The 16984-nt window shown below is 41.1% G+C and overlaps 1 protein-coding gene across 16 annotated transcripts in view; it reads right to left on the minus strand.

Moving 5' to 3' along the window:
• Positions 1 to 16984, minus strand: part of RFX3 (regulatory factor X3) — a 320548-nt gene that overhangs the window by 93030 nt on the left and 210534 nt on the right. For 15 of the 16 annotated variants that reach the window (XR_010322875.1, XM_064290581.1, XM_064290578.1 and 12 more), the window contains one exon: positions 4251 to 4325. The exons of the other annotated variant lie outside the window; for it this stretch is intronic. Coding sequence is in view for 14 of the 15 variants with exons in the window: in XM_064290581.1 (XP_064146651.1) it covers positions 4251 to 4325 (75 nt within the window). In the remaining variant the exon portion in view is untranslated. The remainder of the gene's footprint in view (positions 1 to 4250; positions 4326 to 16984) is intronic. 16 annotated transcript variants of the gene reach the window in all.

Consider the following 16984-nt stretch of genomic DNA (forward strand, 5'->3'; position numbering starts at 1 on the left):
ATTACAACTAAAATGATTTCAATAAAAAATATTATAGTAATAGGCAGAATTACACAAAAGCACAAATCTAAAATACAAGAATATGAATGATGCCACCTTTGCCTGGAACTCTTTAAAGGGTTAGATTGGAGGATAAAATAAGGTCTATTCTTAAAATTGGAGGCTGCAAATAAGGTGCATGGGGAAATGATATCATAAGCATGTATTCGTTCACGAAAATTACATGCAAGGTGGAGGCCACCATGCTCACACAGTTACCTATGATACAGTGCCTGGATAAGCCCCCATAGAAACACACACGTTTGATTGGCAAAGGCATCCTGAAGGTGAGGTGAGGGTCGTTCCCTTTTATCCCTTATTTCTTGCAGTCACTCATTTAGCAAATATTTATTGAGTACCCACTCGGCCCCAGGCTCTGTTCCGGGGATGCAGCGATGAAAAAAGCATATAAAAATCTTCACTCTCAGAATTTTCATTTGTCCCCAATTATTTACTGGCTGTCTCTGAGGTGCCAGTACTGAAACAATTGCCATTATGTTAATGTCGTGAATAGGACACAGGCTGCCCTCGGTGTAACTGTGCTCAGTCACAGGTGTGGCTGTCCAGGCTATGCAACAGACAATTTATACCGGCACTTCACTCCAGATAACAGCAAGATAATGATAAAAACACATGAGCAGTACCAAAGGCTCTTAAGGATGTGCTGAAAAAAGGGATACAGAATTGAAGGCTGCGCTCCACCACTGAATGTGTGAAAAAAGGCAGGTGAAAAGGAAAGCAGGCAGGTAGCACTCTCTTGCAGGGAGGTTATTTAGTTGATTTGACCTCACCAAGAGTTTTCCGAATTATTGTGACTAATCAAATAGATAAGGGGCAATGAGGAAATCTTTCTATTCCACCTCCCCAAATAGAGTGAGAATAGACTTGTCACCTTCAAAGTCATGGTTAAGATGACAAGGAGTAAAACCCTCTTTGGAAGCTAGTAAATATGAGACACTATTCATGAATAATTTCTCCTAAATCTAGTTTTTTTTTTTTTTTTTCCCAATGAATTTGATCCTTTTTAGAAACTGATCCATCAGCTTATAAAATTCAATCCATGTTTACTTCAAAGCATCCCACAAACCACAAATCATCCTCTTTGATGTCCTATAGTGAGGGGTGGTGACCCCACACGGCCTTCAACATGTGCCCACATGGGGTAGCCACAGTCAGAAGCGACTCAGTGGCAAGCGGTTCTGGTTTTTTTTTTTTTTTTTTGGATAAACCAAATCCATTGCCACCTAGTCAATTCCGATTCACAGCGACCCCGCAGGACAGAGCAGAACTGCCCACAGGGTTTCCAAGGCTGTAACCTTTACAGAAGCAGACCGCCACATCTTTCTGCCACGGAATGGCTGGTGGGTTCGGACTGCCAACCTTTTGGTTAGCAGCTGTGCACTTCAACCACTGCTCCACCAGGGCTCCTTGCACTGGTTTGTAGCGAGGGATAAAGGTAATGTAGTTTATTGACATTTAAAATATTTTTTGAAAAAATTTTTTCTAAAATTTCTCTAACTAAAAATTGTTTACATAAACTGAAAATCAGTTAGGTTCACAGAATTAAAAATATCTTTAGCAGGTGGCTGTCAACTAATGCACGCAGCGGCTTACTCCAGTCGTTTAGATTAATCAAATAAAAATTAGGAGAACCACTAACTATCCAAGGACAAAAAGACAACAGATCTTATGTGTTCAGGGAGACAAGGGGCCCGCAGAACCAATCAGCTCAGGGCTCTGTGGGGTTTCAATGCTACAAGCAAGTCTTTCTCCACTGTTTACACAGGATTCATAGAATCATTTGTATTTCTAAAGTCTTAGCCATACATTTGTTTCTGAATAAACTGAGCTGTATTTCAGAGGTATAATGAAAAGGAACCAAGATGGCTGGAGAAAGATTATCACTGCACTGCCAACATTCGCGCCTACTCTTTCTGTATACTGAACAGCCTCTGGCAGTTGTAAACACTGGGGAAGATTTGCCGTACTATGTAATAAACAATATGAAGCCATTGGAGTAAGAAACATTTGTCTGTTGTTTATGTAGCTTAATTCACACATCCATTAACATAAAATATCACTTCGTGAATTCTATGGGAAAAATAATTAAAAAAAAAACAACATATTTGAAAAAGTTTCAAACAAATCAACAAATACACAAAAATATGCAAAAAAAAAAAAAACCATGCTCTCGTACCTACATTATTGCTTATGGAAATACTAATTAAGGTGGGTAATTAAAGTTAATGTTAAAATTATACATATCACATATTTTACACAACTAGATTCTTCAAATAAAAACAAAATGTGAGCTGAATATCAAAGCACAACTTCCTGGAAGTCTCAAAGTTCAAAAAAGGGTTACTGGACACTTCAGGGTCTTTTTTCTTCTGTGCCTGCACATTTGTGATGGAAAACGAAGAACATTTTCACTTGTCATTTTCAAAACACAAGGACAAATTTGTTACCATCTCCCACATATTAATCCCAAGCCAACAAAAACCAAACCCACTGCCGGCAAGTCGATTCCAATCACAGCGACCCCACAGGACAGAGTAGAACTGCCCCATAGGGTTTCCGAGGCTGTCGACTTTAAGGAAGCAGACTGCCGCATCTTTCTCCTGCGTAGCAGTTGGTGGGTATGAATGAACTGCTGACTTTTAAGTTAGCAGCCGAGCACTGAAACAGTGTGCCACTAGGGCCCCTTCACATGCTTTGTACACAACCACAGACTCACTCCAGCACAGAGAGATATACTTATGAAAGATATAAAAGAATGACATACTGAACACAATTTTTCGGAACACAGGCGTCAAGGGACAAAAAGGTCATGTGCTTCAAGAAGAACGGCCAAAATATATAATATTCTTTTAAAATTTATATCTATTTCATCAAAATTACAGGCATTCTCCAAGTTGGTTAGCCTATTTTTTATTTGCCATGAAACTCCCTCTTAGGAAAGCAATAAGACAAAATACCTCGTCTGAAAAGCAATGGGTAAGAAAGGAGGTATTTAGTGTTCTTTTGGAATATTAAGTTTAAATGATTGAAAATTCAAATATTTAAAAAGCATACTAATATTTTTTGATCTCTAGTCTCAGTTATTTTATCCAATTTCACTACTTATCATCTCATTCTCTCCTAAACATCCATGTTCATGCAAAACTCACTTGTTTAAAATTTATAGTTAACATAATTCCTACGAACTGAAGGTTTCAGGTTTACAGAAAAAGTAATGATATTTCACTGGTTCTGATCACAATTTTGGACTTTCTAATCACAGAATATGGGGAAGACTGCACAAACTGTAATAATTTCACTCCTAAGTTTAAGAACACACTGCCACTCGGGAGGAAAAAGCTCTTAATTCTTCCTAAAAATGCCACTGATATTAAAGCAGATCGTGGATGTAGGTCACGGTCCACTGACATTTCTCCATGTATTCCGAAATCACCTCAACACAGTAACTGGAAGTCAGCATTTCTGCAGGTTCCCCACTTTAAGCAGTTGATGAAAACATTTAGAATTTCACAAAAGCGTCTCACTCTTCTCACACACTTACCAGAGTCCTAGGGATGCTGCATCTGGTAACAGTCAAAAGGCGTCAAGAAACAGTGACTGTGACTCTGCTTTATCTCAGCTATTAGCAACTCATGGCTTATCTCTGGGCTGATCTCTTCTTCTGGCCCATTTTCATTGCTCACCTGCCCACCTTCTACAGCCTTCCTGGTAAATACATCATTTTCAAACCATTTTCTAGTGGGTTTGGCATTACAAATCACTTTTCCCCTTAACATTACTGGGCGTACAAGTAGCCATGACTATTTCTCCATCCCAGGTAAAGACATGCAGATTATAATTATCTGCTCCATAATTAAAAAAAAAAAAAACACACATTACACGTTTTGAAATACTTAAAATTCCCCATTGTTTAGATTTTATAAATCAATGGCAGCTTGTTGTTAACTGAAGAATGTTACATCTGTACCCCAACAGTGCAAGAACCTAGGAAAGCCGTGTCCTGGGGGCTTTGTTTTTCAGCTATCCCACTGTACAAAACAGCCATCGAGTGACACAGAGATCATAAAGGGCTGAGAAAAGAAGGTTAAGAAGCAAAATAAATAAGTAAATAAACAAAATGAGCATTTAGAGGCAGGCAACGCATGCAAAACGAGCAGGAGGTTAGTTTACGTAAAGAAGAGGCAACTTACATGGCTGTTGAGAAGAGAGCTTCTGTGAGTGGACAGACCGTCAGACTTTTGCAGCGTCTCAATCGCCATTTCAATCTGATAATAGATGTCATTAAAAAAAGGGCTCAAGACAAGATAGTGATAAAAGGCTGACCAGAGAAATTTCGATAGATTCTTTACAACTCAATTTCTTCTTCAGTGGTGGCAACCAATAGCGCTCCTTAAAATGTGTATTCCCCGTTAATCCCTCCACCCCCAGAAAATAAAATAAAAATATGCATGCTAGTAACAAGCTCAACAACAAAAGTAAACCTTTTTGAACACTGTGTAATTAGAGTCATAATGGAGAACCTGACAGAAAGCAGGAACCCCAGTGGATTTTTCTAGTTATGAGAAAACATTCTTACTTTCACAGTTCAAAGACACAGGTGTGGGAAAGAAACCACTATCTTTCTATAACTTCCACCTAAGGAGGATTTAATATCTCTTCTATTCTGTCATTAAAGAAAACTCCTGCTGCAGATTCTGTTAGTATTTTAATGCAAATGTGCAAAGTCACCTTCGCTAATATTCAAAAAGCCACTCAATCTGCCTGGCCCTCTCTGAGTCCTATATTAAAACTTGGAAGTGGAGAGTCGTTAGCACAAACAAACATGTAACCAAGGCCTTTACAATGTATGGCAGGACGTGAGGAGAAGCAGAGATCACAGAAACGACAGCAGAAATGGAACGGAGAAGAGAAAAATCATCCAAAGCCAAAGAAAAGGGGCCACCATAGGAAGATCTACTCCACCTAACCTCGGCATGCCACGAGCAATCCTAAGGCCTTAACTGATTAAGGAGTAGGTGCTGATAATTAATTTGATGAGCTCTTGATATCCTCATGTTTAAAGATCTCTTTCAGCTCCTGGACTCTGACACGAGGTTCTGAGTACCTTGGATGTGGTTACTGGGCTATATTAACAATATTGACTAAAGTAAAATAATAACATTCTATGATTTAAAAGAGAACACAGATTTCATTATTTCTATTTTTAACAATCTGGTCAAATCAATAACCGAGTATAAGCAGTATGTTTAAAAATAGTTATTTTTCGTATAGTGTACATTGGCTATAGAAATTGATGACGCCTAGAAATTTTAATATACTCCCCCCATCCCCTGAAAAAAACCATGGATGGTAATATCCACAGCAAGGTCATTTTATTTTCTCTCCAGTTTCCAACTGGTTGGTGGTGGCATACTAGCACACTATGTAAAACTTTCGGAATCAATTACAGCAACGTTAAATAAAATTTTCTTTCAAATGACTTGGAAAATAATAACTTCTTTATATAATTTCCCCAAGTTACTGCTTCTTCCCTAAAATACCTCGTCTGAAAAGCAATGGGTAAGAAAGGAGGTATTTAGTGTTATTTTGGAATATTAAATTTAAATGATTGAAAATTCAAATATTAAAAAGCATACTAATACTTTTTGATCTCTAGTCTCAGTTATTTTATCCAATTTCACTACTTATTATCTCATTCTCTCCTAAACATCCATTTTCATGCAAAACTCACTTGTTTAAAATTTATAGTTAACATAATTCCTATGAACTGAAGGTTTTAGGTTTACAGAAAAAGTAATGATATTTCATTGGTTCTGATCACAATTTTGGACTTTCTAATCACAGAATATGGGGAAGACTGCACAAATTGTAATAATTTCACTCCTAAGTTTAAGAACACACTGCCACTTGGGAGGAAAAAGCTCTTAATTCTTCCTAAAAACTAATAAAATGTAATTCTGAGAAGAATATGTTGGGTTAAGGAACTAAAGAAAAAAAATTCTTAAAATAGACACTGAATTAATTCATAAGGTGTAACACAACATAGTCTATCGTTAACTTTTCTTAGATCGGAAAATTAAGTAAACTGGTGTCTGAAACATTCTCTCCGTCAGATGAGAAATAAATGCAGTTTATCATTATACTTGAAAATAACCCAAAGACAGTGATATCGCACAAGTGGAAAATGATAACCTATAGGAAGAGTGATGTAAATGTAATAATGAAGCAAACATTTTACCCAAATGTTAAACTGTAAAAGACCTGGATATCGCATCTCTTAAAAGGGCAGCAATAACAGCTCTTGCCTTAAAAAAGGAAACAGATCAGAAAATGGCTGAAAAAAACCATGTGATCACACGTCACTTTTAGGAAGAATTTGCTCAGAAGTCTAATTTCCTAAAATACCTACATTTTCTTTAAAGTTTCAGTTTGAAGACTCTGCAGCGTGATTTCAGCCTACGAAATAAAAGTGAAACGATCTGTATCTGTGATGTACAGGTTTAGGTGAAAGATAAAAATGATCCTGAAGCATGAGCAACTGTGAGGGAAATATTAAGTTGGATAAACAAGGCTTTCTCTTTCTGGAAAAAAGGTGTAAGTCTGCTTCTATTTCATCAGGGCTACAATACATGGACCCTGATAGAACAGGAGAAAAACACAGAACAGAACTCAAATTCTTAATTGAGTTACTGGGCCAGCTGAGACTAGAGGACTCCCTGAGGCTATCGTCCTGAGATGCTCTATAAACCTTGAACTGAAGCCATCCCGAGGTCTCCTTTTAGCGAAAGAACAGATTGGCTCATAAGATAAAGGATATTATCTGTGAATATGGTGCTCCATGAAAAAGCCACCTATATGAGACCAAAAGGTCAACAATTACTCTAAAGCAAAGATGAGAAGATAAAGGGGCAGGGAAACTAGAGCGCTGGAAACAGAGCAACCAGAACACAGAGAATGCTGACACATTGTGAAAAACGTAACTAGTATCACTGAAAAATCTGCATAGAAATTGTCAAATGGGAACATAACTTGCTGCATAAACTTTCACTGAAAACACAATAAAATATTATTTAAAAAAAAAAAAAAAGGATCTGCTTCTATTACTGAAGTTGCCGCTCTCTGGGTTCTAGACTTCCACATAACTCCCTCAAAGGCTGCGAGACTTCGTCTCACATACTTTGGTCATGTTATCAGGAGGGGCCAGTCCCTGGAGAAGGACATCATGCTTGCTAAGGTAGAGGGTCAGTGAAAAAGAGGAAGACCTTCAATGAGAGGGACTGGCAGTGACTGCAACGGTGGGCTCAAGCATAGCAGTGATTGTGCGGATGGTGCAGAACTGGGTAATGTTTCATTCTGTAGTACACAGGGTCGCTAGGAGTCAGAGCAAACTCAATGGCACCTAACAACAAAACAACAGTCCTCGAAGGCCAGGATGGTAGGAAAGGTCCCTCTCAATTCTGACAAGTTTTGAAGAATATTGCATGGAGCAAAAAAGGGACAGGGAGATAACTGGGTCAAACTGGGTAGCGCAGAGGTATACTGACTTTCTAGAACACCTTGGACCTGAAGAATGTCGGTTCTCCTTTCCTTCACTCTGTAATACAGGTAACAAGTGGACTACTTCTTTTGGCCTGTACTGAATCTGTGGAGCCCAAGGAAACAGAAAGGAGGAAAAACATGGATAGACAGCCAAGAAATAAACATTGAGCTAGTTCCACATGGAAGATGACCAGCTTCAGAGAACCATGCTGGAGCCAATCTGGAAACCCACAGGTTTCCAAATCCCCATGAATTCTCTGAGCCTCATTAATTAGTCCAAAGGGATAACCAGAACATTTAGTTACCGCCTGGCTGATACGAACTTCTGAGACACACACCAAAAATAGTAACATGTATTTATCATATACGTGAAATAAAAAACATTGAAGGGAACTCTAATGTCCTTAAAGGATCACAGCCTTGATTCCATTTTTTAAGGGATGAGTTTTATTCATACACAGTAAGTATGTACCTATTGTATAAGAGGTAGTGTGCAAGAAACCATGATAAAAACTAAAAGGAGGTTATAATTTAGTAAGAAAGAATATGTAAACATATACATGTATAAATGCATAACTATATGAACAAGGCTATATACAACAAAAATAAAAGTATATTTCAGAAAGGTAGAAGGAAATAAAAGTCACCTTTATGTTTTTGGGGAGTCTCAGTTCCCTTCTGAGGATTATTGAAAACTGAACCCTCTGCTTGGAAAAGTACATGTAAGTACAACTACACAATTCCGCATTCAATTTCTCAGTCTGCAGGCTCCTCAGATTCAGAACTCCAGGCTTTAAAAGATGGAAGGCCTTCACGGGTGGAGTAGGCAGAAGTGCGGAAAGGGTACACTAGGAAGAATGGCCTCAATAAAGGCAGGAGGTAAGAAAGCACAGGGGTGTCCATATTTGGGGGACGGCAATGGATCCCATTTATCTGTAGGGTGCATACGTGCATGGAAAGAGGTAGGAAGTGAGGCTGGAAACACAGGTTCAATTAGACCTTGGTAAAAGGCAGTTAGGGAAGAAGCAACGTCATGTGTGATGATGTCAAAGGAAGTGTGTGGGTCTGGAAGGTGTCAGTTTTCAGATAAAGCCAGGAGGTGGGCTTTGGTAGGTATGATCTATAGTACTAACAGTAGGTTACAACAGGTAAAGGCTGAAGTGGCCCCATTCAGTGTTTGTGGACTGAGTAGAAGCCTTCAGGAAGAAGAGGAGGTGAAGAAATCAACAGCGACTGGAATATGCTATGAAGATGGAGGGAAATGAGTGTGAAAGAGAAGCTAAATTTAAGAAAGCAATGTAACAATGGGGGAAAAGTAAAAACGATGACAAATTGTGGTGTCAATCAGTTATGCATGATTAATCAGTTCCAATACTAATCCAAATGAATTACTGAAGTCATTCCAACCCATCAGTCCATTGATTTGGGCTTGTCATTGTCTCATGAGGGTGAGGTCTATGTACGTGTGTAGGAGTGGAGAGGGGAACAGAGGGTAGAGTGAAAATTAGCCAGATGAAACACTTGAGAGAATTAGGATAAAGTTCTACAGGCTTGTTATGGACTGAATTGTATCCCCTCAAAATGTATCTACTTAAATCCTAACCTCTGTACCTGTCAATATGACTGTTTGGAAAAAGGGGTTTGCCTTTGTTATGTGAATGATGTCATACCAGTGTAGGGTGGGCCCTGAACCTGGTCACTTCTGAGTCATACAAAGACTAGACACAGAGACACACACGGGGCAAGACACACACAGGGGGAAGATAGACACAGGGGAGAGACACGTACAGGGGGAAGACAGACACAGGGGGAAGACAGACACAGGCGAGAGACACACACGGGGGAAGACACACACAGGGGGAAGACACACACAGGGCGAAGACACACACAGGGGAAAGACAGACACAGGGGGAAGATACACACAGGGGAGAGACACACACGGGGAAGACAGACACAGGGGAAAGACACACACAGGGCGAAGACAGACACGGGGGAAGACACACACAGGGGAAAGACACACACAGGGGAAAGACAGACACAGGGGAGAGACACATACAGGGGGAAGACAGACACAGGGGAGAGACACACACAGGGGGAAGACAGACACAGGGGAAAGACACATACAGGGGGAAGACAGACACAGGGGAAAGACGGACACAGGGGGAAGACAGACACAGGAGAAAGACACACACAGGGGGAAGAAAGACACAGGGGAGAGACAGACACAGGGGAGAGACACACTTAGGGGGAAGACACACACAGGGAAAAGACACACACGGGGGAAGACACACACAGGTGGAAGACAGACACGGGGAAGACACACACAGGGGGAAGACACACACAGGGGAAAGACAGACACAGGGGGAAGACAGACACAGGCGAGAGACACACACGGGGGAAGACACACACGGAGGAAGACACACACGGGGAAGACAGACACAGGGGAGAGATAGACACGGGGGAAGACAGACACAGGGGAGAGACACACACAGGGGAGAGACACACACAGGGGGAAGACACACACGGGGGAAGACACGGGGGAAGACAGACACAAGGGAAAGACACACACAGGGGGAAGACACACAATAGGGAAAGACACACACGGGGGAAGACACACACAGGGGAAAGACACACACGGGGAAGACAGACACAGGGGAAAGATACATACAGGGGGAAGACAGACACAGGGGGAAGACAGACAGGGGAAAGGCACACACAGGGGTAAGACACACACAGGGGAAAGACACATACGGGGAAGACAGACCCAGGGGAAAGACACACACAGGGGGAAGACAGACACCAAGGAACACCAAGAGATGCCGAGGAGTCATGGTAGACACCACAAACTAGGAGAAAGGCTCACAGAAAGAAGCGACACGGCTAAGACCCTGAATTGGACTTTGAGCCTCCAGAACTGTGAGAACATAAATTTCTGTTGCAGCGGCACTAGGCAACTAAGACGGGCTCATTCAGGATGAAATTAATGTGTTAACTTTTCCATTATCGTGCATTAGATATTTGAGCAAATATTTGTTTAAACCTCTGAGTACTGACCAAATCTCAAAAAAGAGATGGTACACTTTAGCATTTTCCATCTAAAACAGCAAGACCAAAGGGAACTGATGAGGTCATATACTTCCAGTTCACAGCAGATGATTTAAAAGATTAAATTCCATCCATAAGAAAAAATGATACATTTTCCTACGTATAAACATGCTTAACACTAAATGGCATTCCATAGTATCCATAGCTGTCATATCTAAGTTACAAAAGGACGATCAGGTAAGACAGACGGGACATTTGCTTAAAAGTGGACTCGCTGATCCAAAAGATCACTGGCCCGAAGCTTCGGCATTATATTCTCCTATATCCCCTGAAGACACGTTTCTAACCTCAACAAAGACGTTATATTACTGTCGCTTCCTGCAGTGAAAATGATTAAAATAGCTAGATTAGCAGCTAGTTAAAATTTAACTCATTCAAATTTAAAGTATTGGTAGGTTAAACAAACAAACAAAAAAATTTAATAAAATAAATAAAAACTTTCCCCTGGCCCTGGTATAAAACGATTGAAGTGTTTGCTACTGATAATATCTCTTGCCGTCCAGTCGATTCCACAGTGACCCTACGGGACAGAGTAGAAACGCCCCAGAGGGTTAGGAACGTCTTTAGACTAACAGAGTCTCATGTGATTTCATTCCATTTCAACAAACACAGAACCTCACTGCGTGTCAGGTGCTGTATTAGCTCTGTGTGTGTGTGTATGTTTGTGTAAAGAAAGAAAACAGAGAGAGAGAGAAAGACAGCTGCAAAGATTTTCAAACCAAACCCTGTAAACCTGAAAAAAAAACCAAAAAACAAACCTGAAGCTCACAATAAATCCTGTGCTGACTAATTGGTAGAAGTCTGGCTCCTTATACATAAGGAATTGCAGCCTCTTGTATACATTATATATATATATATACACACATATGGTCTCTGAGTGCTGCAAATGGTTAACACACATGGCTGCTAACAAGATTAGAGAGGTACCTCTGAAGAAAGGCCTGGTGATCTACTTCTGAAAAATCAGCCGTTGAAAATCCTACGGAGCGCAGTTCTACTCCGACACACGTGGAGTTACCAGGAGCTGGAAATGACTCGATGGCAGTGGTTTCTTTTAATACATTATATGTAGGCCAATGATTAATTATATATATGTATAATATATATGTAATATATAATAAAATAATAAATATGCAACGTATATAATATGTATGTATATATAGGTAATTGGTTAATTATATATGTATATATAAGTATCTGTAAGCAATTGTATCTGTGTATAATTATATCTGTACCGAAACCTGTTGTTGTTGTGTGGATTCCAACTCATAGCAACCCTATAGGACTCGCAGAACTGCCCCACAGGGTTTCCAAGAAGTGGCTGGTGGATTCAAACGGCCAACTTTTTGGTTAGCAGCCGAGCTCTTAACTACTGCGCCACCAGGGTTCCAATATATATCTATCAGTATGATACATATTACACAGATTTAATATATAATGGTATATAATATATAATGGTTTATGTATGTATGCATGCATATGTATATATATATTTGATTAAAGGCTACCAGAATGAATATAGAGGGAGGTGACAATTATACTTTGCAGGACTGGTTAGAGGTAGAACATGGGCAAGGTACTTTTTAGTACAGAAGTGACAGATAAGGCCTGGAATTCCGTTGGGGCAGGTCAGTGAACATTCTAGGTAGAGCAAGCAGGACGAATGAAGGCCCAGATAAAACGGTACCACGGATGCACTAGAAAGGGTAAGATGGGCCGAAGTCTAAGGTTCCTTTAAGGACAGGTGAACAACTTAGAAAGGCATACTGCAGTTTCTTGGCCAGCACCCGGGATTAAATAGAATGCAGGCATGGTTGAAAAGCTTTGAGCAAGGCAAACGGCCGGATATGAAAGTACTTCCTTTGTTAACCTGGGATACCATGTAGGAAGAGAGAATCTAGAGCCAGGAGAACCACCTTAGAAGCTATGGTGAAAGCCTAGGATTGAGGTGAGAGTCTGGTAAGAAGAATGAAAAGGAATGAAGATGAACACACCTGTGGAATCACAGATCTAGAAGTGGGGTGAGGCAGAACGCTTGGCAGTGCCTTAGTTTTACTTGAACACAAGGGCCTTTATTTCATCTCTGTGTGATTAGAACATTTCAAACACACGTATCAAACACACTGACATGAATAGATTCTAAAGTGTTTTTCTGTTCACTTCTCTGCTGCACGATCTTTATTCCAAGAATACTGATCATTTGTTATTGACACTTTAACTCCAGTGCAAAGTATTGAAATCAGATTGGCAAGAGGCTCCCTGACAGGCTAAAAGCCAGACAAATTGGAGGCCTTGGTGATGTCTCTCTTTCACAGAGCTGCTCCCCTACCTAGCCCTACATGTCTCTTTTCTTTTCTCTCAGATTATCTTTTGTTTTTAAAAAATAAATGTCCTTTTGCCTTTTTTTTAATTTAATGGCACAGAGCCAAACAATTGTTTTTTAAATGACTAAAGGATTCATTTTTTTCCAATTAAAAAGTGAGCATGACATTTTCCATTTCTTCCTTTATCTCATTCAAAATTATTGTATATTCTTCTGACTATGAGTATACCTTTGCTTATTTTTGAAAAAGCCGATTCTCTGAATTAAGAAGCAGCGGCCAGTGGCGTCTCTTATTAAATAATCCCCCCAGAGCTGAACCAGTAATACACACACACTTCCTATGGTTATCGAATGCTGGGATACATGGAGAACGTTCTGCTGCTGTTCATAAGGTTTTCCCTGGCTAATGCTTTTCAGAGGTAGGCTGCCAGGTCCTTCTTCCCAGCTTGTCTTAGTCTGGAAGCTCAGCTGAAACCTGTCCTTCACGGGTGACCCTGCTGGTATCTGAGTACTGGTGGCATAGCTTCCAGCATCACAGCAATACGCAAACCCCCACAGTATGACAAACTGACATGTGCATAGAGCTGGACATAGAAAACCAAAAGGGAAGAACACACTCAGCGTTTCTCAAGCTGGAAGAGCTGAGGAAAAAATTCAAGACTTGAGTTGCAATAGTGAAGGATTCTATGGGGAAAATAGTGAACAATGCAGAAAGCATCAGAAGAAGATGGAAGGAATACACAGAGTCATTATACCAAAAAGACTTAGTCGATATTCAACCATTTCAAGAGGTGGCATATGATCAGGAACCAATGGTACTGAAGGAAGAAGTCCAAGCTACACTGAAGGCATTGGTGAAAAACAAGGCTCCAGGAATTGATGGAATATCAATTGAGATGTTTCAACAAACAGATGCAGCACTGGAGGTGCTCACTCGTCTATGCCAAGAAATATAGAAGACAGCTTCCTGGCCAACTGACTGGAAGAGATCCGGATTTATGTCTATTCCCAAGAAAGGTGATCCAACCAAATGCAGAAATTATAGAACAATATCATTAATATTACATGCAAGCAAAATTTTGCTGAAGATCATTCAAAAACGGCTGCAGCAGTATATAGACAGGGAACTGCCAGAAATTCAGGCCACTTTCAGAAGAGGACATGGAACCAGGGATATCATTGCTCATGTCCAATGGATCCTGGCTGAAAGCAGAGAATACCAGAAGGATGTTTACCTGTGTGTTATTGACTATGCAAAGGCATTCGACTGTGTGGATCACAACAAATTACGGATAACATTGCAAAGAATGGGAATTCCTGAACACAGAATTGTGCTCATTTAGGAACCTTTACATAGATCGAGAGGCAGTTGTTCAGACAGAACAATGGGATACTGCACGATTTAAAGTCAGGAAAGGTGTGCACCAGGGTTGTATTCTTTCACCACACCTATTCAACCTGTATGCCGAGCAAATAATCTGAGACGCTGGACTATATGAAGAACGGGGCATCAGGATTGGAGGAAGGCTCATTAACAACCTGCGTTATGCAGATGACACAACCTTGCTTGCTGAAAGTGGAGAGGACTTCAAGCACTTACTAATGAAGATCAGAGACCACAGCCGTCAGTATGGATTGGACCTCAACATAAAGAAAACAAAAATCCGCACGACAGGACCAATAAGCAACGTTATGATAAATGGAGAAAAGATTGAAGTTGTCAAGGATTTCCTTTTACTTGGATCCACAATCAACACCCATGGAAGCGGCAGTCAAGAAATCAAACGACACAGTGGGTAAATCTGCTGCAAAGGATTTTTTAAAAGTGTTGAAAAGCAAAGATGACACCTTGAAGACTAAGGTGCGCCTGACCCAAGCCATGGTATTTTCAATTGCATCATATGCGTGTGAAAGCTGGACAATGAATAAGACCGAAGTATTGACAGGTTTGAATTGTGGTGTTGGCGAAGAATATTGAATATACTATGGACTGCCAAAAGAATGAACAGATCTGTCTTGCACGAAGTACAACCAGAATGCTCCTTAGAAGCAAGGATGGCAAGACTGCATCTTACATACTTGGGACATGTTGTCAGGAGGCATCAGTCCCTGGAGAAGGATATCATGCTTGGTAAAGCGCAGGGTCAGCGGAAAAGAGGAAGATCCTCGACGAGATGGATTGACATAGTGGCTGCAACAACGAGCTCAAGCGTAACAACAATCGAAAGGATGGCGCAGGACCGAGCAGTGTTTTGTTCTGTTGGGCACAGGGTCGCTATGAGTCAGAACCGACTCAATGCACATAACAACACAACAAAAGATACGTGGTACTGGCGAGTTTAGACTGGTTCACGGTGGGCCTGGACTACTGCCTCACGTCAGAAAGAAGCTATGACAACTCCTCTGAAATCAAGTTTGGGGTGAGATGCTCAGCCTGGAGAGACGGGTTAACAGAGTACTAAGGGAGACTAGCAGGCTGGGTGAGACTTAGGAACTCCCCATGTGAAAGAGCAGGTAGGAAACCAATACCCTTTCTAGCCTCTAGGGGCATGTGATTGCCTAGAAAAATGGGAGTCTTTTCTGGAATATGAAAGACCCTTGGCAATATATTTGCGATGATTTTAATATACTAGCTCAAACAGGTTCCCAGGAAAGTGGGAAGCTACCCTGAATTTGATTACCCCCAAAGATGCGGGCTGTTAGTCCAGAGCTACATGAAGGCAGAGGCAGTTGCTAGGACTGGAGAGCAAGATGCTGCACTGTGGGGGCCAAAAAGTGGCAAAGAACCAGCAAAGTTTGCAGTGCCCAGACTTAGGGAGCCAAGTGTGAAGAGTCAAAGCTGAGGCTGCGTGGAGGACTCCCTGTGATCACATGCGAAGCTTCTGACCACATCTTAGCAGGAAAGCCCATGATCTTGCTCCACCTGGGGAAATACTTGAAAGACTGGTGTTGTGTATCACAACAAGGAGCATCATTTGAAGAAGCAGACCGGGTTGGAGCAGCTTGTTGAGTGGTTTACAATGAACACTATACACAGAAATACGGACTTCATCAGAGAGTGCAAGGCCCCTCCCCTCACTGAATTTTTACTGTGAGTGAAGCTACTCTGGGAAGAGACAGAGGGAGGTAATACCAGTTGAGATGAGGAACTACCGTTTGGGTTCGTGCGCCTGTTAAGAATTGTAAAGTTAAAGTACCTCAGGTGTGACTGAGCTTCCCCAACTAACACTCAATTCCAAAGGACCGAATCTCAGGGAATGGTGTAAGTAGGTTTCCTTCCTCTGGGCAAAAAGAGCTGTATGCTAAGGCTGGAGTGCTGGCTAGAGACGACACCACTGAATACAAGTCTGGTGTAGAAAGTGGCAAGGTAATGCATGTGATAAAAAACATGACCACAGTGACAACAAGCAGACCTTACTTCTTGGGGGATAGATACAAGCGGAAAAAAAGGCATAGACTCTATAAGGTAGAAGGTACCCCCATTTGCTTCAAGAATAGCAAATACGTACATCTTGTGGCAGGTTGTACCAGCGAGGGGAACCTTCCTTGATTTCCCAGGGATTAGGATCAGAAACTCAGAAAAGGCCAGAGAGATGCTGTATTTCAAGAGAAAAAAAAATAGAGCTCAGTGGAGCTCTTCAAAAGATACAGCAACTCCTATAGGAAGGATGTGCAGTGGGCAGGGACCCAGCTCCTGATGTGGGACAGAGACACAATGTGATAGACATGGGCCAAGAGCTCAGGCTGGGAACTTTTTTCTGCTCACTGAAGTGCTAATGCTGCCCTGCTGCCATCAAGGACAGGTGCCTGGTCCCCAAGCATCCAGGGCCGTCTGAAGGCTTGTATAATGCTGCCCTGCTGCCATCAAGGACAGGTGCACGGTCCCCAAGCATCCAGGGCCATCTGAAGGCTTGTATAATAACCAGTAAAGAATCAGTATCCCAAAAAGGGCCTCAG

This window comes from Loxodonta africana, chromosome 9 (genome assembly GCF_030014295.1).
Source record: "Loxodonta africana isolate mLoxAfr1 chromosome 9, mLoxAfr1.hap2, whole genome shotgun sequence".
In the NCBI taxonomy this organism is placed as follows: domain Eukaryota; kingdom Metazoa; phylum Chordata; class Mammalia; order Proboscidea; family Elephantidae; genus Loxodonta; species Loxodonta africana.